The 27,783-nt window shown below is 40.8% G+C and overlaps 1 protein-coding gene across 4 annotated transcripts in view; it reads left to right on the top strand.

The window, feature by feature from the left end:
- Nucleotides 1–3,243: 3,243 nt before the first annotated feature.
- Nucleotides 3,244–27,783, top strand: part of eif4ba (eukaryotic translation initiation factor 4Ba) — a 38,639-nt gene continuing 14,099 nt past the window's right edge. For 3 of the 4 annotated variants that reach the window (XM_052009469.1, XM_052009470.1, XM_052009467.1), the window contains exons 1-6: nucleotides 3,340–3,358; nucleotides 13,856–13,993; nucleotides 21,850–22,055; nucleotides 23,555–23,671; nucleotides 25,077–25,131; nucleotides 25,723–25,857. In XM_052009469.1, the coding sequence (XP_051865429.1) occupies nucleotides 3,346–3,358; nucleotides 13,856–13,993; nucleotides 21,850–22,055; nucleotides 23,555–23,671; nucleotides 25,077–25,131; nucleotides 25,723–25,857 (664 nt within the window). In that variant the 5' untranslated portion in view covers nucleotides 3,340–3,345. Of the gene's footprint in view, nucleotides 3,359–13,855; nucleotides 13,994–21,849; nucleotides 22,056–23,554; nucleotides 23,672–25,076; nucleotides 25,132–25,722; nucleotides 25,858–27,783 lie in introns of all 4 variants that reach the window. The other variant, XM_052009468.1, reaches the window with a different exon arrangement.

Genomic DNA, 27,783 nt, shown 5'->3' with positions numbered 1-27,783 from the left:
TCCTTCACAATATTACTGTAGTATTGAGAGAAGCTGGATAATAAGAGACTGACACACAAAGGAGAATACAGCAAATGAGACTGAGTGCAGGTATCATCAGTGTTTAGGTGGGAAACAGGACAAAATGGCAGCTCGAGCACACACAGGTTATATCGGCAGCCTGGGCATGTGCAATCAAGTATGTGGGTCCTTCACAGTGTATGTTTACAGCTGATAACATTCTCAGTGTAGAGGATCATGTTGAAAGTGTGCCGGCACTGAACAACGGAAGAAGAGAGCAGAGGAAGGTGATTCTATTGACAGGGATTGGCCTGGAGATCTCTCACACACACTTACTAGTCAGGTAGCCCTATAGAAAGCCAAAGATATTGCATTCATGTGGGTGCAGAAGCTGGAGGGTTACTTCACTCCACTGTGCATATTCCCACGTTTCCTTTTGGCACTGATGGAGACCATCCAACCCATCGAGTGTATGCTCCCCACATTCCCATCAACTCCCCCCAGATTCTACCCCTCACCTCCACACTGGGGGCAATTTACGGCGGCTATTTAACCGACCAACTCACACGTCGTTGGGACGTGGGAGGAAACTGGAGCACCCAGGGGAAACCCACGCGGTCACAGGGATGTAAACTCCACAGAGACAGTGTCCAAGGTTCGGATCAAACCCAGGTCTCTGATACTGTGAGGCAGTAGCTCTACCAGCTGCGCCATTGCACTGCCCAAACAATCGTTTGGAATGGCAGAGAATTACATGTACGGCAAAAGGAATCATGAAGTGGGAGAAACATCATGTATTAAAGGATTTATCCGGACTATGCAACTTTGGTGAATTCTTAAACCGTGATTGCAGGATAGAGTTACGTATGGCTTAAATAATGAATGGGTTCAGCGCAAATTGTTAAGCACACCGAATCCTACATTTGACCTGGCTTGCAAAATTACAACCTTTGTGAAAATGGCAGCAAAAAATGCCAGAGATGAGGTGATGAGTTTGTTCCAGAAGCAGAGATAGAACCAGCCACTGAAGAGGAGACGTGAGTCAACAGCGAGTTGTGTCAGAATGTTACACGTCCATCAAACCAAGATGTAACCTCAACACCAGAGACACATACATGGCTGAGAAAGTCTACATGTCTGAGAAAGCCGGTGAACAGCCTGAACCTGTAATTGGTGTGCATGCGTGAAACATTCTTTCAATGACGGAGGGCAATGTGGTATATTTGAATGTAAACAGGTCACTTGGGTGTGATGTCATAGAAGCTTAGGAACAAAGGAAGTAGGAGCAGAAGTAGCTTTGGTTCTGCTTTGGTCCTTTGGTCTGCTCCACTATTCAACATGATCATGACTGACCTTCCACTTCTGTACTCCAATCAATATAAGCCTAATTAACCCAACCTCTCCTAATATATCAGCTCTGCTATCCTAGGAATCAGTCCAATAAACCTTTCTTGCACTCCCTTTCTTGCACTCTGTTAATCACATAAGCACATTTAGTAGGTAGTTAGTCTCCAATAACATGTACATGCATGTTTTGAAGCTTCTGGTGTCTGCTACACATTCCTATTGATAGTACATATGAGCTCTACAAAAATGGCTACAAATCACATCTGAATACACCACAAACTGCAAGTGAAAGTGTTTCTTAAATTTACTTCTGAAGCCTGGCTCTAATTTTTAGACTCTGCCCCTGAGTTCCACACCACCCAAACCAGCAGAAATAGTTATTCTCCATCTACCCATCATTTCCCCTCAATATCTTGAACAATACTGTGATCAATTTTGGTCAACCTTTTTAAGGAATGATATTATTTCATTGGAGGTGGTTTAGAGAAGGTTCACTTGGGTGATCCTGGCATGGAGGGATTGTCCGACAAGAAATGGACTCTCCTCATTGGGCTTAGAACAATGAGGGGCAATCTTATTGAAACATAAGATTCATAGGATAAGTGCCGAGAGGACGTTCCTTCTCATAGGATAGCCCAGAACCAGAGGGCATGGTCTCAGAGTAAGTGGGTGCCCATCTTGGACTGAGATGAGGAAGAATTTCTTCCCTCAGAGTGTTATGAGTCTTAGGAGCTCTTTGCCACAGAGAGGTGTGGGGGCAGAGTCCTTGAGTGTATTTAAGACAGAGAGAGATGGACTTTTAATCAGTAAGGGAATCAGGGGTTCTGGAGAAAGAGCAGGAAAGTGGGCTTGACGAGTGTTGGATCAGCCATGATCCGACTGAATGGCAGAGCAGGCTCGAGGTGCTGAGTGGCTGAATCCTGCTCCTGCTTCTTATGGTTTTATAGTCTAAGTGTAAACCAATCAAATCATCCAAGTCGAAGGAATACATTTCTAGTTTGTGTCATCTCTCCTTGTATTTTCTCCTTGGAGACCAGAGAGCTAGGACAGGAGGAGACCTTCAATCCTGCCACACTATTCAAAGAGATTATGGGTCATCTGTACCCCACCTCTGTACACCCATCTTGTTGATGAGACCTCCAGTTTAAAGTTATTAATGGAGTGGGCATCTCCTGCTTTTGGTGGGGGGAGTTCCAGTCTTCTACCACCCTTTGAATAAAAATGGGGCTAAAGACAAAGGTTTCGGTCTCCCCAGTGCTTAACTGGAAAATAATTCAGCTCGACCAGGATTTGGTCAAATTGTATTGCCTCCAAGCATGCAAATAAGAAGTAGGAGGGGACTAGACATTTGGAAATCATGGCAAATTTGGTATTAATTTGCAGATGTGTCAAGTGACAGCTTAAATGTAGAAGCTGGAAATCAGTCATAGTCATAGTTATACAGTACGGAAATAGGCCCTTCGGCCCAACTCATTCGTGCTGACCAAGGTGCCTTCCTGAGCTAGTCCTATTTGCCTGCATTTGGCCCAATTCACTCTGAACCTTTCCTCTCCATGTACATGTCCACTGTAACTATACCCACCTCTACCACCTCCTCTGGCAGCTCATTCCATATACCCACCACCCTCTGTGTGGAAAAAAACTTGCCCCTTTTAAATCTTTTGCCTGTCAGCTTAAACCTATGCCCTCTCGATTTAGACTCCCTTACCCTGGGAAAAAAAGACCATTAAAAAAAACAAAAAAAGCTGGAAATACTGACTGGCTTCTTCTCTTCAGAAACCTGCTAAGAGTTTCTGGTTGAAAAGTTCCAGTTACCTGATTTTATTAATCAGTTGTAATATGATGTTATTTAAGATAATTTCGAAAACAAAACTGAGCCCTCTTTTTGTTTTATTTGAATAACAAAAACGTGAACCATAAGATTTATTTCCCAACTGCCGAGAAGCGGGGTGTCATGTGACTTCGATATCCGGGTCCTGTCATTGGTCATTCTCCAACATGGCGTCTTCAGGTAAGCGGCTGTGAGCGCGGAGCGGGGCGGGAGAAAGAAAACAGATCGGTTGCGGTTTCTGGTGCCGCAGGGCGTGCTTCGTGTGGAGTGGGCCTGATGAATCCCGCGGTGAATGAGCGGAGGGCGGTGGCGGCGGCGGTGATGGCGGCGGCGGGGCAGGGAGCGGGCGGGCGTGCGGTAAGCCGGCGGGGTGGGGGGTGGTGAGGCGGCCTTGCCCGCTCACTGAGCGTGGTGAGTCCTGTCCGCCCGGGGGCGAGTGCGCATGCGCGGCATGGGGAGACCATGAGATAAACTTCATATTTCCAGCAGCACTTCAAACTCCTGAACCAGCATTGCAGCCTGCAATGTGTCACGTTGTACGTGGCGTCTGCCAGAACTTTTGCCAATAGCAGTGGCGTTGTGCTGCCATCAGACAGCGTCGCATTTCGTGAAAACGGAAATTCTGGAGATCTGCACGTTCTACGTTTCAGCAACTCAAAATTACAACTGTAGCTTAAGAACTTGAAGTGGATCATTTATTATGTGATGTCAATCTAAACCATGTTCATGGGCACCATCTTCATCTTCCCATCTTTGGTTTCTCTATTCCTATTGCCTCACACGTAGACAAGGTCATGTCTGATCAATTTGTCCTTCTGGCACAACACTTCTGCAGTGCTTGGTTATTTCCTCCCATCTAAATTGACGATCCCAGTAGAATCCTTACTCTCTCCCACCTTGATTGTTGCTGTGGTATGGTTGCAATCAATGTTACCTTGAGTCCTAGGGAAATAGGCTTGAGTGGGGTGTGGAATGTTAAATTAAGGGCAGTTTAAATAAACTTATATTCCCTTGATTTTTGAAAGCTTTAACAAGTCATCTGATTGAGCAGTTTAAAAACTTAGAGGTCATATTCGGTAGATACATTGAAACTGTTTCTGCCGGCAGGGTAGCCACAAACAAAGGGATATTATATTAAATTCCTTTTCCTTCTAGGGAGGTAATTAGCAAATCTTTATTCTAGAAATCAGATTTTTTTTTCTCTGAAAGCTTTTTGATGCTGGGATAATTGGAGCTCAAGGCAGATTTTTAGATCTTTATTGGTTAAGAGTATTGAAGAGATATGGAACTTGGCAGGTAAATTGAGTCGAGGTGCAGATCAGCCTTGATTTAATTAAATGAGGGAGCAGGCTTATTGTTCCTTTATATGACACAACTGGTCATCATTCATCAACTCTGGCCAGCCTTCTTCCCCTACCACCATCACCCTTGCCAAGAATTGTGACGTCAAAGATTGAGACTATCTATTGCTTGCCTGTCCAAATAAAGCTATCCCTGTCCTAGCCATGGATGCATCTTTAATTTTTCTTCTCGCTTCATTTGCTTTGCAAGTTCGTCATGTTCCTGAGGTTCACTTTCTGCTCTGTGGTTATTTTTAGTAAACCCAACTTCTCTTTAGTTTCTCTGCTCATTGATTCTTGTAAGTAGTTTTCTCTCCTTGTTCCATCACCCTCCCCTTCCAAGTTGCCATCATCACACCTCTCCTTGGAAATAAACATCTGCAATTGTTCTGTCCTTGCAAACTAATGCTCCACCTCTGGCTTTACTTCTCCAAAGGCCTTGAACATTTTCACCTTGTGCCTGTCCTGTGTATTTGAACCTTTTTCAGTTTGGGTTTTGCCCATGTACTGCACCAAATAGCCTTGAGCGAAGTCACAAATGACACGTCACAAATAGAACTTCAACTTTTCACTAGTTTATACATGGATAAAGGAATAAAGAGCTGCATATGTTCAAGTTTTCTGATGGTAATTAAGTGGCACTGTAAATTGTGCTGATAGGGTACTGATTAGTGGCAAAAACGGTAGCAGATGGGGCTCTATGTGTGACAAGTGTGATGTTATCCACTCTGAATCCATGGTATTTTGTAAACTATGGAAAGCTAAGAACTTAATGAGCAGAGAAATTTTTGGGGGTCCCACTGCAGATATCACAAAAATGGACAGTTATAGAACAATTGAAAAGGCCAAGGGAATTAATCTGGATTCAGGATATATTGGGCTTGGAAATGGTGCAATGCAGAATCACCAGGATAAAATTGAAGCTCGAAGAGTTAAATCAGCTTGGATCCCACAGATTCTTATACATCTTGAATAGAGAAGTTTAATAGTGATCCACTTGAGGTGTGCAAGGTAATTTAAAGGATTTGATAGGTACAGTAAAACTCTGTTAATTCAGAACTTTAGTGCTGCCAGAGGAGCAGATTTTCAGACTACTGGTTTTTTTTTTGTCTGTCCCTTGTCTGTCCCACCCCTCAATTGATACTCCAACACACTTTTAATTCACTTTATTTTTAAAGAAGTTACACAATAAATTTTCCAGTGAACCTGGTAAGTCTCGAGGCAGCACGGGAAACAGAACCAGGTAAGTTTCAAGGGAGAGTGGGAACCAGGGCCCCAGTGCGTGAGGACAGGAACTGCACCGGGGCCCCGATGAGTCAGGGCTTAACCATCAGGATTTGCAAATGGTTGATTAGTGTATTGTTGGTGTTTTACTATAGATGGAAACTTTCCTTTGGCAGGAGGGTCCAGAACAAGGGGTTGTAACATGTAACAGCTTATCCTAAATTTTATGGTTATGTTATGGCTCATTACTTCATGTCAAGCTAAGTGGAAATCTGGAACTCTTTTCCTCCAAAAGGCTGCTGTGGCAGCATGCCAATGGAAAAACTTCCAAGAAAAAAGTTGAAAGGTTTTTGTTACCTGTCGAAGTTAAGGGTGACAGAACCAAAGTGGGTAAATGGAGTCAAGATAATAGTTTGAATGTGCTAAAGTTGAATGACGGATCGGGCTTGAAGGGATGAATAGCCTACTCCTGTCGCTACATGTCCTGCAAACAAAAAAAACGAGTTGCTGGAAGAACTCAGCGGGTCAGACGGCATCTGTGGAGGCAAAAAGACAGTCCACAATTTGGGTCGAGACCCTGCATCAGGACTGAGAGGGTAAAGGGGAAATGACCAGTATAGAGGAGTAGCTGGCAAGTGATAGGTGGATCCAGGTGAGGAGGGGTTGATGCAGGTGGGGCTCTGCAATAGCTTCTTTCTGCAGGGCTTTGGGAGTCCCTGCAGATTTATCTTTGACCTTTTTATTTCAAATCTGCATGCTGCCCCTTAACGTCACAGGCACAGTGCAAGGCTCTGTGTTTGCTGATAAGCTTCAGCTTAGCCTCACTGCCACCATTCAACCCCCCTGCTGGCTGACCACTGGTCTAGAAGAATTGTAATTTCCTTCAATCAATCATTGGGAAGGCCAAAGCTGCCAGCATTGACTCCTGCCACACACTCTCTCCCCTAGCCGCTGATTCCACATAACATAACCCTAGTCTGTCTCTGGCCAAATGAGACTGCAACCTCTGTCCTGTTTGACCCTGAGCCAAGCTCTAGACTTCTATCTGCTCTTTCATGAAGGAAATCTACTTCCAACTCTGCAGTATCATTTGTCTTCACTGCTGCATCAGCTCATCTGAAAGCTTCAACCATGCCTTTCTCACTTTGAGATTTTATTATTCCAATGCTCTTTGTCAGCATTTATTTTCTTCCCTCTACAAATTTGAGGTCATCAAAAATTCTGCAGTCCAAACCCTATCTTGCATCATTCGCCCCTCAACCTTGTGCTTGCTCACCTATATTGGCTCCCAGTGTGCAATGTGTTTATTTTAAATCTCATATTTGGGTCCAAAGCCTTCTATTTCCTCCTGCCTTACAACCCTCCCAACTTTCCTTACAACTCTGGCTTTTAGATTTAAAACAGCAAGTTCCAGGTGACCAAGAATTATCAGTGGAAATTTTTTAGAATTACTGCTTAAACATACAGAAATTTTCAATTTTAATATTATCATAGATATGTTCATCAGTTAAGCTGTTGCCCTTTTTGATTGTGCCATCATGTCTGTAAATCCATGAGCTGTTTGATATAGAAATGTTTGATGTATGTCCATGAGCACAACAACAACATTTTGATGGGGATTGCAGGAATATTTGAATAAACAGCTTCTTCGTTTCCTTTCAGCTTAGGGCTTGTTTTAAATGGTCTTTTCAGAGTTCCTCATGACATGCTGGGTTAGAAATTTTTGTCAGTGCAGGAGTCCACAGACAGATTAGAATGGGCTGGAGAATTGAACCGGCAGGCAACAGGAAGCTCGGTGTCAGCCCTGTTAGCTGAACATGGGTGCTCCACAAAGCAGTCGCCCAGTCTGAGTTTGATTGTTTTTCCATTGTAGAAACAAGCACATTGTGAGCACTGTGGTCATAATGACTGTGGCTGACCCTGTCGGTATGTTGTTTAGATTTAAAACTACTCTTTGTTGGAGCTAATCTAGGAGCAGACATTTTGTGAAGTTATCCTTTGTCATGTCACAGATGTGTGACATAACAGTGGGGAACCACAATGAAATGAGTGATCACTGACCTTTATCAGACCACTGCAGTAGAACTCATTGTACAAAACTTCCCTGATCTATTGTCAATGTCTCCTCCCAAAAATATCTCTAGTTGAGAATTTTTTGATGTATACAACACTGTATTATCTTTTATAACATTTTAAATTGTTAATTTGGTAGAATAAATGTAATAGTAGGATTGAGCTTAAGTGCAACCTCTAGCCAAACTTAGATGCTACAAAGAACAACGTGCATACAAAGAAACAGCCTCAGGTTCCTGGTACTGAACTTGAATGTGGGTTAAAGTTGAGTGCGAGCTCAACAGTAAGATTTCTCCAGAAGTCCACCAGAAAGAAATCATAATTTCCTGTTTGTCATGAATGTTACGGCAGCTGGTGATCCTTCCCTGAAAGGGCAGTGGAAGCAGAGTCTTTGAATATTTTTAAAGCAGAGGTAAATTGATACTTGATGAGCAAGAGGGTGAAAAATTGCCACGAGTAGACAAGAATGTAGTCATGATCTTATTAAATGGCAGGCTTGAGGGGCCAAATGACTTACTATCTGACTCATAATTCACATGTTCACTTATTACTAGTGCACTTCAGAGCATAAAATGCTAAAAATGCCTTACTGTTATGCCTTTGTCCAGTGTCAACATTGGAACAGCTCTGATCAGTAAAATGATGCTGTCTTCTCAATATCACTTTGGATTAACCTAACTTCCTTGAACTTTCTACAGCCTTTATGGTTGGCTTGACCGTCAGCACTTGCTATTGTACATGTTGTAACTTTTCATTCCTAACTATTGTTTTTTTTTGACATGATTCTATGCCCACTTCCTCCAAAACATACTATGAAATGTTTGGCTTTCAAATGCATTGTCTGAAGTGTGAAAAATTTCATTGGTCTTGCTGTATTAATTTAAAATTATTTTTAGCATGGAGAGATCCTGTTTCTTTTTTTGCCATGTGTTTATTGCACAGTTCTTCAGTTATTTTGAAAAATTGTCCTTTGTGACATGTTCCTTTAATTTTCAAACACATCAAAATGACTAAAGTAGGTGACTATTGAACTGTAGTTATCAGTGAAGTGGATTGAGATATTTTGTTTCCATTTCACCATTATGTTCAGTACAGTAGAAATCGGTATACAATGGAGAATGTTCTATTAGTGAGAATTGATGAAATCAGGAAGTAGCTACTATTAAATCCAGATGATTATTTTGAGAGAACCCAAAGATATGTTGAAAGCATTCACTTGTAATACAAATTCAAATGCTAAAACTTTATAAATATATTTGGTACTTATTTCTTAATGTTACTGTTTCAAAGAGCCTTGTGTTGAACTGAGGAACCTTGCCTGACTAAACCACAAGCAGATAACGTTGTTCAATAAATTTGTGCTGAGAATCCATTCTGTGATGGCATTTTGGTAGCAGGATGGTTGGTTGTTCTGTTAAGATTCAAGACTCCCAAAACGTTTGTTATTTTTAACTATTAGAAAAGTATTTCTTTGGCAGCATGTTGCAGATGGTGGGTTTTGTATCTGGAGTGATGTTAATTCTTCCAACCAATAAAACCTCTTCAGAAATCTACATAATAACGCAGGTTCAGTTTAATTCCTATTGTAACATGCCCTTTTATACCACGAGTGCTTATTCTAGCAGAATCTCCAAATTTACAAGCATTTGAGGAGCCCTCGGGGTAAAACTGCAAGGTGGTCACTTTCTACAAGACTACCTGAAAATTAGAAAGCAAGCCATAACTTCTTAATAAATTATGTTGTGTAACTGATAATTACAAGGAAGGAGATAATAGTCAATTACTGTAGGCTGTGGCTATATGTACTTGTAAAACAGCAGAACTTTACAATACTTCATGGCTACTCACAACCTCTTTCCTCATCTAATAATTTACCACTTACTAAAATTGAAGCTTTAAGATGTAGGATGTGCACTTAGAAAAGTTTTAAAAACAGCTAACATCAGATTTTACAAAAGCTATCAATAGATTGAACCTAAAGTGTGATGCCCTGCTTGGGTTCCCAAAGCATACACTTCTCTTCCTTTCTCTCCACCTGCCGCCCCACCCCACCCCACCCCCAAAATATTACCAACACTGCTACATGCCATTATGATTATTGTAATGTTTACTGGGATATACAATGCACCTTCAATATTGGGAAAATGTTCTTGGGACTCTACAAAAGATCTAATCTAATCAAATACCAAGTCAAAGAGTGAGAGATTTGGAGTTAAAAGCACTGCCAATTAGTATAGCCTTTGAGGAGAAGGAAGTAACAAGATTTCATGATCTGTATGCTTATGTCACATTTGCCAATAGTTGGACAAAGAAACTTGGGTTTGTGCAAGAGATCAAGGATAACAGATGCAGTTTCCTGGAGGAGGTTATGGAGAAGGGGAGATGTGTGAGGGAGTGATTTTGAAAATGAGGTTGAGAATTTTGAAACTTGGCTGTTTGGTTTTGGTTGTCCAATGTAGGTCAGTGTAGGATTAAATTAATCCAGATATGTGGTTTAATGTCCTTTTTCAAAAAGAAACTTTCATTTATATGGTATGTTTTATGATCTCAGGATGTCCCAATTTCCAGCCAATTAAATACCTACTGAAGTGCAGTCACTGTTGTAATAAGCATGATGCAGCAGCCAGTTTGCAGACAGCATGTTCCTGCAACAACTAAATAATGACCCCCATCTGTTTTATTAATGCTTATTAAGGGATAGATATTAGCCAAGGCTCTGTGGGGGAAATTCCCCTGCTAGTTTGAAATAATGCTATGGGGATCTGTAACATCCATTTGAGACAGAGCAGATGTAGGGATTGGCTTAATATCTCCTCCAAAATGCAGTCCCCTTTGATAGTGCAGCTCTCCTCTGGTGTTGCCCTGCAGTGTCAACTTGGGTTTTATGTTGTCTGTGGAGTGCATTTCGAACCAACAACCTTATGACTCAAATGAGAATATCATTCACTGAATATGAGTGGCATTCATTTTGTGCTTTAGTTACTTGGTCTATATGGAACTCTATATGAACTTTAGTGCAGAATGTGTTATTCCAATTAGGATTATTAGAGCACAGTTAATATGTCCTGTCAAAATCCAAGAATAGGAAGAAAATCTAGTTTAATAGTCAACTAAAAGAGAAATTGGAAACTTTAAAATTTGAGAAAGCTGCAGTAGTAAATTCTATACAAGATTTTCCTATTTGCAACTCTGCAGGAGTTGGTTTGCAGTTTGTGGCAAATTGTGTTTTAAACACCACTGTCAGGGTCACTGGACACTGGACTGGACCTAACAACTTTGTTATCTGGCAGACACAAGAAATTCTGCAGATGCTGGAATCTGGAGCAATACACAAAAAGTGCTGGAGGAGCTCAGCAGGTCAGGCAGCATCTATGGAAGGAAATGGACAGTCGATGTTTCAGGCTAAGACCCTTCACCAGGACTGGAAAGGAAGAGGGCAGAAGCCAGAATAAGGTGGGGAGAGGGGGAGGAGCACAGACTGGCAGGGGATAGGTGAGTCCAGGTGAGAGGGGGAACGTAGGTGGGAGGGGAGGGGGAGAAGGTGTAAGAAGCTGAGAGATGATAGGTAGAAGAGGCCAAGTGCTGAAGAAGAAGGAATCTGGTAGAAGAGGGCAGTGGACCATGGAATAAAGGATGGAGGAGAGGGGATGGGCAGGTCACCAAGGCGGGGGAAGGGAGCCACAGGAATGAGGGAAGACAAAGAAGTGGGGGGGGGGGGGGGGGTGGGAGAAAGAAGGGGTGGGGTTACCAGAAGTTAGAGAAATCGATGTTGAGGCTGTCAGGTTGGAGACTCCCAAGGCGGAGTATGAGGTGTTGTTCCTCCAACCTGCTCCTGGCTTCCCACACTGTAAAGCACTGAAGACTGTGCACCTGGGACGCTGCAGCCTAAATGTGATTTTTTTTTTGCCGTCTATTAACTTGCATTGTAATTTTGAGTTTTGGATTACTGTAAAAGAATGCATAATGTGGGCAGTTCACGAAAATGAGTGATGTTTTGATTTGAACTGCATATAGGTTGGTGGTTTCAGCTGACCTGAACTGTCATCTTTCACTAAAGAGTGATCTTGTGCATCCTTTGAAACACTTTCTCAATGATTTGGAACTGCAATTATTTATTGTTCGCATGATATGACCATTTATTTAATAAACGTTTGAAAAACAGTATTGATTGTGACATTATTAAAGTAAATATGTGTGTTTATTTGTTTGTAAGCCTAAAATTTAATTATTTAGAATTAGGTGACTGCCTGTCTACTTAAGATTTTGTGATGTATAGTATTGATCACAGTTGTGCCATGAGCTACTTGTGCCTTGAGCTGCTTTTTGCAGCAGAACTGGTTTGGACCAGGTTTGTTCATTCTTCCATTCTGGCCCTTTATTTTTAAATGAAAATCTTACTCAATCTTGAATCTCCTATTATCTCCTGCTCATTTCCTAATCTTGGTACACTTGTGACCTTTCACTTGATGTGAAGTTTGCGAGTAAGCGAGTTAAATCTGACCTTGATGGCTGAAATTAATTCTCTCTTGATTTTCATTAAAGTTTTGTTCTTTATTTATTTATGATTACCTGTATATTGACATGAAATTGGACTCCTAACTGTCACATCTGGCATTGTTTTCCTGCCAGAGGTTTGTATGACAGCAAGGCATTGTGATTTTTGGAAGAACATACAATAGGAGTGCAAAATTCTTCAACTTAGAAGGAAGGCCAAGCACCCAAAGCTAGTCTGATGGTACTTACTGTCTAAAGCATGTTGCTTGAGCAAGTTGCAGTGGGTCTGCTGGTGCTCAGAAGAGGAAAATGACCTTGCAGCATGCATCAACAATTCGCCATTTCTCTAGTGTGGGAGTCCACCAAAGCAGAGAGCTGTACATGTGTGCCCTGTGGACTCGTATACTGTGCCAAGTTTTCATTGTTGGATCTCTCTGACTTGGGTCTTTTTACTTTCATGGTGGCTTTACATTGAAGTTACTTCATCTTTAGAAGCCTGGTTTAAACTGATAGTGCTGGCAGATGTGCTTTTTTTTGAGAAATGGCGAGTGGGTGGGGAACTGATTCTCACTTTCTGTACAATGGTAGGAAAGGTGTGGTAATTTTCTTATCTCAGTTCACACATGCATTTTCCCCGAATTCTATGGCTGTAAACCTCTGTCCAGTAACAGTTAAGTCACTTGCAAGATTTTTAAATAATCTCCATGTGTATTCCTGTAGAGTGGTGATTTTTTTAAAATATATACCCCAGAAGGAAACAGGAATAGGATTATATATTGCCTACCATTGAAAGCAGTGATCACAATTTGTGTCTGTCCTTGCATGTGTATGCAGGGATCTTCATGTACTGTTTTATAAGGAGAACAACATTGCCATTAAATACGCAATATATTTGGTTTTGGCTGTCACATTAACATCACAAGGTCTAACAATTGTAATGTGGTTAGTCATAAACTGATCTTGGGAATGTGAGCAATTTTGTGATGCTGGGGACAACACTTTTCATTAGTTTTCTGGTTTTGCTGTTTCCCCAGCCCTTGAGCTTCTGTATTGATGGGCGATTTCTGAAATTGACTGCAAACATTATGTTTGAGCTGTCTTTTTGCCTTTTGGTTATTTTTCATGATTGCCTTTACTAATGGAGGCTGTTTGATTTGCCACCTTCTCTGGTTCTGCCTTTTGTCTTTGTAGTGGTACATGAGCTCTGTATCAAAAAAATCCTCCCTGACAATTTAACCTTGTTAGCAGAGGAAGGTGATTTTTCAAGGGAATAACTATCAACTTATTTATCTAAATAGCAGTTCTTAAGGATTGAGATATTATATTTATGTGAACCTGGAGCTATAAAATGTGTGTATATCCAGCTTTTTTTTTGGAGAGGGCAGAGCAGTGGGAGGTGCAAGGTGTGAGATGAGAGGGAAACACTTGTAGCCATCAAAATGTCAGCCCAGGTACTCTCAACAGGTAAACAATGTTTCCTTAGTGCAGAACATTAATGTTGTAAGTAAGTTTTCAAATCTTTTGTAATTCTGTCTCCCATTTCTAGGGAAGAAGAAGCAGAAAAAGGGAAAGACTCTTACCCTAACTGACTTTCTGGCAGAGGATGGGGGAGGGAATACCCCAGTCTACATTCCCTCAAAGCCAGTAAGTTGGGCAGATGAGACAGATGAATTGGATAATGAAGGTAAGTGCATTTGTTGAAAATTTAAAAATTTTTTGGGTATAATATACAATACTTGAAACCCTGTGGCTTTATTCAATTGATCGTTTGCTGGCTGCAGCTCTGCGGTCCACAGCACCTCGAGTACACTACCAACATGGCCTTTCTAAATGTGAGTGCTATGTTTTTGGAGTTTCATGCCTTTTTGCTTCAGAGCTGTAGGTCACTCTTGCAAGATGATGTTGAGTCTCTACAGTTTAGATTGTAGCATTTTCTACATGGTGTCCTGGTGATAGGACCTATGCAGGTTAACAGAACTGCATTTACCTGTCTAAATGTCTTTTAAACATTGTAATTGTACCCACCTCTACCACTTCCTCGGGCAGCTCTTTCCATATACACACCACCCTCTGTGGAAACAGTTTCCTCTCAGGTCCCTTTTAAATCTTTCCCCTCTTACAAATCTATGCCCTCTAGTTTTAGACTCCCTTGGGGGGAAAAAGACTGTAACCATTCACCTTATCTATTCCCTGCATGTCTAGTACCCTTGGGATCTTGGATCTTTCAATAAGATCACCTCTCATTCTAATCTCCATTGAATAGAGTCCGAACTTGCTTAATCTTTCCTCAAAGTACAACCCCACCATGCCTGGGAGCATCTTGGTGAGCTTTCTCTGGACTGTTTCTAATGAAATCATATCTTTCCTTACATTAGGAACCAAGGTAGTTCACAGAACTTGATGTGATCTCACTAGTGCCTTGTTGCAAGACTTCCCTATACTCTAACCCACTTGAAAGGAATACCAACTTTCCATTAACCGTCCCTATTAGCTGCACTTGTGTGCTAGCTTTGTGTTTCAGCTTTCTACAATGTTTGACCCTTTAAGTAATACTTTTTTTTCCTAAAACGAACAACTTCATATTTTCCCACGTTATACTTAAAACCATAGAACACTACAGCACAGAAAACAGGCCATTTGGCCCTTCTAGTCTGTACCGAAACTTTATTCCGCTAGTCCCATTTATCTGCACCCAGTCCATAACCGTTCAGACCTCTCCCGTCCATGTATCTATCCAATTTATTCTTAAAACTTAAGAGTGAGCCTACATTTACCACATCAGATGGCAGCCCGTTCCACACTCCCACCACTCTGAGTGAAGAAGTTCCCCCTAGACCTTTCCTCCTTCACCCTAAAGCCACGTCCTCTCGTACTTATCTCTCCTAATCTAGGTGGAAAGAGCCTACTCGCAATCACTCTGTCTGTACCCCTCATAATTTTGTAAACCTCTATCAAATCTCCCTTCATTCTTCTATGCTCCAAGGAATAAAGTCCTAACCTGTTTGATCTTTCCCTGTAACTCAACTCCTGAAGACCCGGCAACATTCTAGTAAATCTCCTCTGCACTCTTTCAATCTTACAAATATCCTTCCTATAGTTAGGTGACCAGAACTGCACACAATACTCCAAATTTGGCCTCACCAATGTCTTATACAACCTCACCATAACATCCCAACTCCTATACTCAATACTTTGATTTATAAATGCCAGGATGCCAAAAGCTGCCTTTACAATCCTGTCTATTTTCAGGGAATTATGTATCTGAACTCCCAGATCCCTTTGTTCCTTCGCACTCCTCAGTGCCCTACCATTTACTGTGTACGTCCTACCTTGATTTGTCCTTCCAAAATGCAACACCCCACACTTGTCTGCTTTAAATTCCATCTGCCATTTTCTGGCCCATTTTTCCAGTTGGTCCAGATCCCTCTGCAAGCTTTGAAAGCCTTCCTCACTGTCCACAATGCCTCCATCTTGGCCAACTTTTTGCCCACTCTACCTATCAATGCATCTCTAAATTTTTTACAGCTTGCTTTCCCACCAGTTTTTATCATCTGCAAATTTGGCTACTGTACACTCATTTCCTTCAAGTAATTAATACATATTAATACTGGTCACATGTTGCCAGTATAGAAGTGACCCCCTTATCCCAACTTGCTGCTGCTTGCTAGTTGGCCGTGCTTTAATATGTTACTTCTGCAACCATGGGCTCTTGTGATGTAACCTTTTTATGATACCTTATTAAACATCTAAATATTATTCACCTCTGTCTACTCTGGTTGAGATGTCCTCAAAAAAAAAATCCTTGAAATTTGTCAGACTCAATTTTCCCTTCATGAAGCCATGCTGACTCTGCTAGACTAGATTATGACCTTCCAAATGAACTGCTATTAACATTTTTCCAAAAATAGATGTTGGGCTATTCAGCCTTTAGTTACTGGCTTTTTGTCTTTTTTGAACAGGGTTGTTGCATTAATGGTTTTCTAATCCTCTGGCAGTTCTGCAGCTCTAAGGATTTTTGGAATTTATAACTAATGCATCTATTACCTCGGTAGCCATTTCTTTCAGGATCCTAGGGTGCAGGTCATCTAGGCCAGGGGTCTTGTCAGTGTTTATCCCATTAGTTTGCCTGATACCAATTCTCTAGTGATGGTATTTCATTCCTTCAACTTTATTCGGTATCAAGATTCATAATATCTCCTACCATAAACTGCTGCAAAATATCTGTTGACTCTGTCACTTGTTCCCCATAACGCTTTCCCCAGCCTTGTTCTCTGAGGTGGGGTAGTGGGGGGCAGTGTTCACCTGGACATTGGTCTTTGTATATTCGGGAAGCTCATTGTCTCTCTTTATATTCCTTATTGGTTTGTCGTCGCAATTTATTTTCCCTCATCTTTTTTTGTCCTCCTTTGCTAGGTTCTGAATTTAGAATTGGGTCTACCACCAACTTTAAGCAAAAGTTTTCTTTCATTTTAATACCCCTTCACTTCCTTGGTTAGCCATGGTTCCCTTGGAATCTTTCCTCTTTACTGGGATACATTTTTGCTGGCTGTCATGAACTATCTCCTTAAATATCTGCCACTGCTTTGCCTAGCATCTTTCCTGCTAATCTATTGACCCAGTCCACTTTATCCAGCTCTGTCCTCATTCCATTCTAATTCCCTTTATACAAGTTAAACACGGTTGCTGCTGACTCAAACGGAATACAAAATATTATACTATGATCACTGCTTCCAAGGGGATCTTTTACTCTTAGGATCATTTATTAACTTCATTACGCATTACCAGATACAGGATGGCCTGTTCCCTGGTTGGCTTCGTGACATACTGCTCTTAGAAACAATCCCAAATGCACTGTGGATTCTCGTAGCTACCCTTTCCAACTTAATGAACTCAATCAACAGGAATATTAAAGTCTGCATAATTATTGCACTGCTGTTTTACACACCCCTGTTATTTGTTCTTATACCCTTTTCTTACAGTTGGCTACTGCTTGGGGGTCTGTACTGTACTACCAGTGCCATCTTTACCTTGCTGTATTCAACCTTCACACAAATGGACTCATCTTCTGAGCTTAGATCACCTCTCACATCTGTACTTACTAACAACGCTACCCCACCACCTGTATTGATGTCTGTGTAACAGAAGGCGGCATGTGGTGGAAGAACTATCCATCTACTTTTCAGCATTAGGGATGCTCCACGGTGAATCCATCCACAGCTCCAGCTCTGACATGGTTAGCCATTAGCTGCAGCTGGATACACTTCATGCACACACAGTTGCCATGGACCTACAGGTCTCCCTGACATCCCACATTGCACAGGTGGAGCATCCAATGGACCTGACCTCTCCTGCCAAGAATTACCCTTAAATTAAGCTCCTTGGTTACTCCCATTAATTAAAAATACTAATTATGCTAGGGATCTTATTTCACTCCAAACACTGCTTAACATGATGTGCAGCCTTTCTGCATTTCATTAGCTTAAGTGGAAGTAGCAAGTTAATATGTTTTACCTATTTTGTATGTTCATACCTGGAATTTCTTTCTAATTAGTTGGCACATAACTGGAGGCAATTGCAACAAGGGTCCTATCTCTCAAACTGGGAAAACCAGCATGAGCAATAAACACGGGCAGATGGTCAAAGAATTCCCAGAAATTAATGCATATTCAATCAGTCTAGTTCATTGTCAGTTCACTTTGCTTTTAACCCCATAAATGCCAGATACATTATTCCAGATGAGCACAACTAGCTTAGAGTTGCATCAGTCAGTGGTGTGCATGTGGGACTTGGGTGTTCTCTGTCATTTCTGGATTAATTTAGAAGCTGAAAAGCGGAGCCCAGCCAACTTGTGTTCTTGACATTTTAAAGGTTTTGATAGTCTGAGAAATGAAAGCTTGTTTACCTTTAGCAGGTGTTTCTCTGCCCTGGAATATAAGTAGTAGAAGCAGAAGTAGACTATTCAGCCACTTGTGCCGCCTCCACTATTCACTAAGATCATTGCGGACCTTTTACCTCAGCACCAGCTTCCTGCACCAACTCCATAGCCCTCAATTCCCTTAATATCCAAGAATCTGTTGCTTTGCCTTCATCATACTTAGCAGCTGAGCTTCCACAGCTGCCTTGGGTAGAGAATCCCAAAGATTCACTGCCCTCTGTTGAAGAAATTTCTTCTCATCTGTCATTAATGGCCAACCCAGCGAGGGGAAACTTCATTCCTCATCTACCTGGTCAAGTTGCTGAAGAATTTTGTACATTTTGATGAAATTGCCTCTTGTTAAGAAAGTATACCAGCTCCTCTACTTCCTTAGGAGGCTAAAGAAATTTGGCATGTCCCCTTTGACCCTCACTAGTTTTTATCGATACACCATAGAAAGCATCCTATCCGGATGTGTCACGGCTTGGTATGGCAACTGCTTTGCCCAGGACTGCGAGAAACTGCAGAGAGTTGTGGACACAGCTCAGCACATCATGGAAACCAGCCTGCCCTCCATGGACTCTGTCTATACTTCTCGCTGTTTCGATAAAGCAGCCAACATAATCAAAGACCCCATCCACCCTGGACATTCTCTCTTCTTCCCTCTCCCATCAGGCAGAAGATGCGTGCTTTTTAGGCTTTTGTATCGCCAGGCTCAAGGACAGCTTCTATCCTGCTGTTATAAGACTATTGAACAGTCCCCTAGTACGATACGATGGACTTTTGACCTCACAATCTACCTCGTTATGACCTTGCACCTTTATTGTCTACTTGCACTGCACTTTCTCTGTAGCTATGACACTTTACTCTACATTTTGTTTCACCTTGTACTGCCTCAATGCACTGTGTAATTGACCTGTACGATCGGTATGCAAGACAAGCTTTTCACTGTACCTCGGTACAAGTGACAATAATAAACCAACTCCAGAGTATAGGCCCAGTCTCCTTAATTCCCCATGCCAGGAATCAGTCTGGTGAATGGAATAAGCTATCATTCAAAGCATTCACTTTATTCCTCCACGTTTGCTTAAATATTTAATAAATTCATGAATAAAGGGATAAAAATTGCAAATTGAAAGTTTGATGCAGGCAAACCAGGAAAATTGGCTGTTGTAAGAGCATTATGATGAAACAATTCAGGAGTCAATGCAGCACTTTGTCACAAATGGCTATTGTTTCATACTGCTAAGTTAAGTATCAGCAAAGCAAGCTGATAATTGCACAGCAGCTCTAAAACAAAAAAATAAAGTCAGCAAGTTTTTTGTGCACCTATATGGAAGGTGTGGTGAAAATCGTCCCACCAAAGAATTAATCAGAGACGGTAAAACAAAAAGGCATTATTTTGTTTATGCAACTTCTTCCTGAGTGAAACGTTATGGGCATATTATCTACATGTTCCTTGAATAGTAACCTATTCTCAGCTTGCCCATTGGTCTTGAGCAGAGACGGTCTGCTTTTGGTAAAGGAAGCATGGAGGATCAGATGATGCAGTTTATGCATTTTCCAGCACAGTAGAGACCTAGGTGTATCTACTTCAGTTTTGGAGGTGTGCTTGGTTGAACCTGGAGAATTGTTCAAAATATGTTTTGCTTGTGGTTGTACATGCATGTGAATTGAAAACATTTGAAAAGAATGTTCAAGTGATTCCCTTTCTGGGTATTAGTCAAAATATTGAAGCAATTTGTCAACAGCTTTTTTCCAAAAGTTACGTAGACCCATTCATCTTCTTGGCTGTAATTTGAACAGGCCAATATTCGGCAGCTTGCTTGGCATTGCTAAATGTTGGATGAGGCATGGTGCTTGAGTTGTTTAGATATGAACGGGACTCAAACCAAGTAGTTGGGCAAAAATATAAGGTGCTGTTGAATGTTTATTTTAAAATGTCTTAAATACCCAGAGACTGGTTTGAAAGAGAAAATCATTTTGAGTATACAAAGATTTAATGGACTTGGTCAAGATTACAGTATAAATAAATTTGTTTCTGTGTAATCTGGATTTGAGTTATTTTAATCCCATTGGTTATTCTGAATTGGAAGAGATGCATTCTTTGTTCCACTGCCTGCTCTGCTCTGCTACATGGACATCAAATGTGCTTAAGTTTTCTCAGCTGACAGGTCAACAAACTGAAATGTTAGCTGTTTTTCTCTCTCCACAGATGCTGCCTCCCCTGAATATTTTGAGAATTCTCTATCTTTATTTTCAGCAACTGCATTTTTTGCTTTTCAATTTAGAGACGCAGTTTGAGTGTGGCATGTGATCAGTAGGGTCTCGCAGTACTGTGGGCAGATCTTCAGCACATGGACTACAATTCAAGAAGGCACCATGTCACCACCTTGAGAGCAATTAGGGATGGACAATAAACATCTGGCTTGTTGAAGTGCCCATAACCTTGAATTTTTTTAAGGATAGTGGCAGTACATTTGCACATGTAGTGTGCCTACCAAGCAACCAAAGAATCCCTGATGCTTGATAATTACTTTTCAAGGCTTAAGCCTACACTTGTCATTGACTTGCCAAAGTAATTCCTTGGTGTGCAGTGCAGTAGAGGAAACCAGTGTGCCTTCGGGTTGTTGATTCCAAAATGACAAGTCTGTTGGTGGAGTATTGGAGCCACATCCTTTGTTTATCTCAGATACTTTTTATAATGGAGATGTGACATTCTCAATGGCACGTGATTGACCAGCCAAACTACATAATGGGGTTTTAAAGGTTGCTTCTGGATACCCCTGTAAGCAAATAACTTAATGGTCCCAGCTGGACAAGCAGTTGGCTTCCGTTAAACTCTGCCACCTAAATCAAATTCTTTTGTAGATTTTTTTATTTGACAATAGTTGAACGAATTAGTCTCATGTTTAAGAACTAGGGATGTTGAACAGCAGTGCCATATAGTCTTCAAGGATAGGTGGAGTTGACAAACCAATAATATCTTGTTTCACATCTGTGGTCCAGTTTTAAAGGAGTGATTGTTGGAAAGGGTTATGATTTGTAATGTATTGTGTACACTTTCACTGTGTGTGGTCATAGCTGATGTTGGAGTGTGATTGTAGGAGGTACTCGTCCTTAATTATTTGATTGCTGCAGCCTGGAAAATTGATCCTTAATCTAATTGGCTTTGTATATAATGATCAAAATGAAAATAATATGTGAGAACTCCAGAACTTTGATCCATTAATGTTAAGAAATATCCAATTGGCAAATCACTGGCCATCTTCTTTCAAAAGAACGAGGTGGAGTGACTTTTTAAAAATAAAACAATTACTATTTGAAATTGTTATATAATTCTTGGCCAGGAAAGCTAACAACAAAAGCTATTTGCTGTGTCTCTTTAATCAGCTTTGTTGTTCCACAGGTTTCTATGGTGATTTTTAACCTTTCTTCATTGTGACCACCATTGCCTCCATCTTCCCCACTGCATCTCTTCCATCTGAACCTGGGGTGTTGAGCTACATGTGCATTTTAATCCTGAAAAATTGTAATCTCAGAAATATTCCATGTGCAGCCCACTTTAAAAATGTATTTTTGGAGGAATGTGTTCAATCAAATGTTTCTGTTGCTCTTTTTGATAGTTTCCACTGCTTGGCCTGGTATTGATGACGATGTTTACAAGCCTGCCATTAACAGGGCATTACTGCCAACAGCACCTCGAGCAGCTCGAGCACCAGATATTGATATGAACCGTATTCCTAAGCAGCCACCATACACAGCTTTTCTAGGCAATTTGCCTTATGATGTATCTGAGGAGTCCATCCGCAAGTTCTTCCATGGAATGAACGTGAGTAAATGAGAGCAATGGGAAATTTACTGAAGACCATACTGTTGTTATAAATTGGAGGTTACTGCTCTCTGGCCTCATTGCTTTGTGAAGTAGTTGATAGACTTGGCTTTTACTATTGAAAGTGTAAGATTTTAACCCTTTACAAAGATTGCAGGTTATCCATTGAGTTATGGGGTAGTGAGGTTTATTGGTTCATGAAGAATTGACAGTTTTACAGCAGCTTGGTACTGAGACGTTACTTTTGGGGAAATAAAATGATGTAAAAATCCAAAATATTTACCAGTAATGTATCAAATATGCATAATTGAACGAAGTAAAATGGTGCAGAAATATTATGCTAAATGTTTGATAGTCATACCTTTTGGAAATTTTAACATTTGCCTCTCAGTAATTTCACTTTTGAAGTGAATTCCTTGATTATGGAGGAAACATTTGGGGAAGACTTTTATTTTTGTGGATGCTGAGATTCTGAGACAAACAGTACAATTAGCTGATTGTCATTTCATCTTTCCAGTCTGATTTTTGTATCCAATGGGTTAAACTTTCCTTCATGATGAAAAGATCTCTAGCAAAATAAAAATAAAACATTTTTGGAATAACTCGAGTCAGGTAGCATTTCCAGAGAGAAACAATGTTTTGGGCCGATAACTTTCCCCCCCATTTCCAATGCAAGGCTTATGGTAAACAAGATTAAAAATGAAGAGAAGGATAGAAGAGAACAAAAAGGTATGTGAGCAGGTAGAAAATGGGAAGGATTACATGATGAAATGGACGGTACAAGGTGATGATAACTCAACATCACAAATGACACACACACACACACACACACACACACACACACACACACACACACACACACACACACACACACTCTCTCTCTCTCTCTATGGGGTGGTTGCATTCCTTGAAAATGCTATGTCTTGCAGTTTTCTGTAACGCGAAGCCATGTCATCCACAAGTGTCAAGAAATGCGAGGAGGTGGGGGTAAAACATTAAATTTTGTATTTTACCTTTTTATCACAAATTCTGAGAGCAAATTTTATTGCACCTACCCAGAGTAATTTGTGATTCTGTAAGGGTGATGTTCCATTATCCAAACGGCTGTATAGTGGGGGTTGCCTGTATAAAGCAGTGGATAGCAGCTTGATGTACAGCAAGCATACCTCTGGTCTACATAAGAGCTATCAACTTGTGCCCAAGTCAGTGGCATAAATATCTGGAAGCGTGTGAGTGGTGCCAGGATTGCCATGGCATAAATACCCCTTACAGGCATCTTGGTGTTTGAAGTTTATGCGCAGTGTGTCAATTTTGGTGTGATACCAGAGGGAAGTTGTTGGTCTTTGACCCAATCCCTGGAGAGAGCACAATTTCAGGGGAAGGGAGGAAGAAGTATCGTTTGATAAACTCAATGAAAAGTCCTCTGTCTAGTCTGAACTGCATGGAATTGTGTATAGTAAGATGAATGTATAATTTGCTCTGATGTCTTTGGCTTAAAGATCAGCGCTGTACGTTTGCCGAGAGAGTCCACCAACCAGGACAGATTGAAGGGATTTGGTTATGCTGAGTTTGATGATGTGGAATCACTGATGAATGCTTTGAGTCTCAATGAAGAGGTACAGTAAATGTATTCAATATTTTAACATGTAATGTTTTTGTTAAAATACCAGGATGTGATATTTAATTTTTTTTAAATCCAGAAAATAACTTTTGGAAGATTCTAAATGTAGTTTTCAGAATTATAATTTTCTAAATTTCTTGATCCAGTCATTGCTTGTATTGAAGATGTTTTGGAATGCACGATGTTGCACCTGATGTGTATGGTGTCAGTATTTTAGCACCAGTAAACCTTTTTAATGCCAACTCCAAGCTACTCATTCTCCAGGTAACAGTGGCTTTATTTTAGTTTGTGTGGCATCTCAACACATCAACCCAACTCCATTAAGAATCGCCCTTCGATTTCTTGAACTTGGCCAATTTTCATTTCACCTCAAAAGCTTTTCTCTGAAATCCATTTCTTTCTACCTTGTGGACTAATTGCTTGCTCAAATCAGAATACATCAGCCTCTCAATGTCCACTGCTGGAAATGAAAGGTCCTTCATATCTTTGGAATTCCAATAAATCCATGATGACGCACACCTATATTGGTGTTTCGGCATACCTTCCAGTACTTTGTCCACTACACTGACGACTAGCTGAGCAATAGTTCCTTTGGCAGTTTTTTTAATGAACATTGATATTAATCCTTGTTGATGCTCCCAATTCTAATAATTTCTGTACAGATAAAGGCAAGGATAAGACTGTTTCCACTGGCTGTTTTTCGTGTATGAAGTTAATCTGAGTCATGTGTCTTGTCATCCATAAGTCCAACCCTTGCCTCGGTTGAGACCTGCATGACATTCTCTACCAGAGAACTTGTTCTGTTTATAGTAGGAAACAGAAATTCCCTTTTCTAGTCATGTTACTCCCAAATTGGCCAGCTCCTATCATGGTATGCAATCCTGAGATGGATTTTAACATTTAGATTTAGTCTGAGGCTTCCATTCTACTCATTCCTGCAGTTTTCTTTCATTTTCAGAAACTTCTCACTTGGTCATATTCTTCATGTTGATGCCTGTAAGAGCAAATATCTGGCAACTCCCAGTCTCTTTTTCTCATAGTACTTTCTATGCCTCTTGATGCTGTGATTGTATTATTCAGTACAATGCTCTGTGCCTTGATTCTTATGGATGTAATATCTGTGGACAACTTAATACCTCCCAGGGGTTTGCAATGCAGATTTCACCTGTCCTCCTTTATCTCTCCCATCCCAACTTCATTGTCCAAGATGTAATCTCCTTTCACAAATGTATTTTACCCTTACTTCACCCCCCCCCCCCCAAAAAATGAGTTTTTCCCAATGTAATTGGCCTTTTCAAAATGATTCTTGAATTGTCCAAGATTGCTAGCTCTGTGCATATTTGATGTGCTTTACAATAGTTCTAGTCTCAAGCTGCATACTATTTTCATTCTTGCTTTAGATGTTGCAGAACCGAAGAATCAGGGTGGATATTGCTGATCAAGCTCAGGAAAAAGGTGTGGTTTTTGTATTGTAACAGCTTGCTACCCTTGGATGTTCTGGAGGAGAATATGTCATGACTTGTATAAATGGTTGCAAGTACCTACACGAGTTTTTAATCTTATAATTGGTAGTTCAAGTGAAAAGCAGGATTTAACCAGCCTTCAGGTGGAGATATGTAGTGATTTTTTTTCGCTCTTTTTCATGCAACACCATGTGTTTTCTGTTGAGATTTTGAAGTAAATTTGCTTTAATTTCCTCCCCCTAAAAAAAACTATCTAAAACTACTGTTGACTTTGATTTTATATTTTTCCCAGTATTTCTACAGAGCAGATCACAATGTGAGCATTTTATATTTCATAGTCTTTTGAACTAAAATTGTTTGGAAGTAATGAGACTCTGAAAACCAGCTTTGAGGAATCTCTAATTGAACTTAGTAACTAGCCTGGATAATGTACTTTTCCTTTGACTTTGGCCAGTGAACTAAAGACTGACCTAGAAATGCTTGTACTTCATGGCTCACTGGATCAGTGAATATAAAATGTTGATAAAGTTCTATCCTGAGAGTTACTGACGGGCTTTGTTTTCCATCTCTGCATTCAACTCAGAAAGGGAGTCGGGCAGGGGAGGAGAGCGGGACAGAATTCGTGATGCTGAGATGGAGTCTGACTGGAGGGCTCGTCCAGCAACTAATACCAACGATGATTATCCGTCAAGAAGGATGGAGGATTCATTTGGGGACAGTGAGTTCATCAGATAAACGTTTTAATGCCTTCACAGGCTAATGCAACTGGTCAATAGGCTGCTGTGCTGGGCTTAAATCCAGTCTGTCCAACTGCAGAATGGTTCCCCTTTCTACCCCTACTTGAGGTGGGGGGGGGGGGGTGGGGTGGTGGTGGGGGTGTTGTCTGGTGTGAGATTCCTGCTAAACACAGCCCCATTGTGCACAATTCAATGGAAATTGATAATCCTGTTCCAAGACCGTATTGAGACACCAAATTTGGAGCGAGTGCATAGTGGAAGGCAGCGCATCACTCTGGGAGCATTTAATTGTGAAATCAGCTGTCAGTGTTAAAATATTTCATGGCAGGGGCATCTTTTGCTCTGATTAGTTCATATAACCATTTTTTTCCAAGAAAAATGTGTAAATATATTTGTAAGAAGGTTATTGACAGAGCTTCACACCAGCCTTATTTTTGATCAACTAAACCTATTGGTTGTCATTCCCTTTTGTGTGTGAATAATGTTTGGCTATACTGTACTTGCAGAACTGTATGTTTTTTATGACCTTGGAACAGCTCAGAGTACTTGACATTTTTCGCTGTGTTGTCACTAATGTTGGAAACTTAACAGCCAGTTTGCACACAGCAAATTCTCATAAACAGCAATGTGATAATGACCACATGGTTGATTTTCGTGATAGTTAAAGAACAAATCACCCTGCCCTTTGAAATAATGCCACAGTCAGGACCTTGGTTTCAATATCTCATTCGAAAGATGACACTGCCAACAGTGCAGGTTTGCCTCAGTACTGCACTGAAGTGTTGCTTAGATTTCTGTGCTAGTCTCTTGCCAGGGATTTGAACCCACAATCTTCTAATCCAGAGATAAGAGTGCTACAATTTAAATCACAGCTGACAACATTTCACCACTTTTTATTCATCACTATGCATTTTCTGCTGCTTTAAAGCCATGGAGAAAATCAAAATCCCACAGATGGTTAATATTTGCTGCTCAGTCCACTGGTATGTCTCCATAAAGGAGTAATACAAATGTACCATGCCTTTTACTTGAGAATGGGTAGAACTTATTGACCTGCACAACCCGTGCTCTTCCTACCCAAGGTTTCCCTTGCACCCTTCTGTCAATGTCCATCATCCTGCATGTTTTATTCCTTATCCTTCTCCATTCCCCACCCACACCTAATGAAATGCATCTTTTCCTATAAAATTCACTTCCCATTCTCTTGTTTTCTAAATGTTTAGCAATCCAATCTGCCTGAAATCTTCGCGGATGGCTCCTTTGGGTATATTTCCCTTCTTTCAAAGGAATGACCCTTAACTAAATCATACATGTTTGAGAGTCAACATAGAACAGTACAGCACAGGAACAGGCCTTTCAGCCCACCATGTCTGCTAATTAGCATGATGCTAATTTAAACTAATCCCTTCTGCCTCCACGTGGTCCATATTCCTCTATTCCCTGCCTGTTGGTGTGTGTCTAAATGTTGCTGTCGTATCTTCTACCACCTCCTCTGACAGCATGTTCCAGAAACCTACCACTCAGTTTTATTTTTAAATTGCCTCGCAAATCTTTAAACTTGCCCCCTCCCACCTTAAAGCACTTTGTGCAGTTAATATGGTTGCCAATGCTGTCCTCTTGTCATACTTCAATTCTGTGAAGCTGCCTTTCCACAGTCCCACTCCAGTTTGAATACAGTTGGTACAGCTCGCTCTATGGCTTTATTTCCTAAATCTGTTCTGCACATGTATGCATACATGAAAATAATATATTTAGAAATGAGTTGTACAAATTGGGACTCAGCTGCACACATAGCATTGAGGCTGAACGCTGATAGGAGATCAGGAGGGTGTGAGGCAAATGGAGGAGGAGGAGAGGGAAAGTTAAGAAGAGAATTAGTTGTGTGTCAGCAAGCCAAATTTTGAATA

This window comes from Pristis pectinata, chromosome X, assembly GCF_009764475.1.
Source record: "Pristis pectinata isolate sPriPec2 chromosome X, sPriPec2.1.pri, whole genome shotgun sequence".
NCBI classification, from domain to species: domain Eukaryota; kingdom Metazoa; phylum Chordata; class Chondrichthyes; order Rhinopristiformes; family Pristidae; genus Pristis; species Pristis pectinata.
This window is presented reverse-complemented; position numbering and strand designations above follow the sequence as displayed.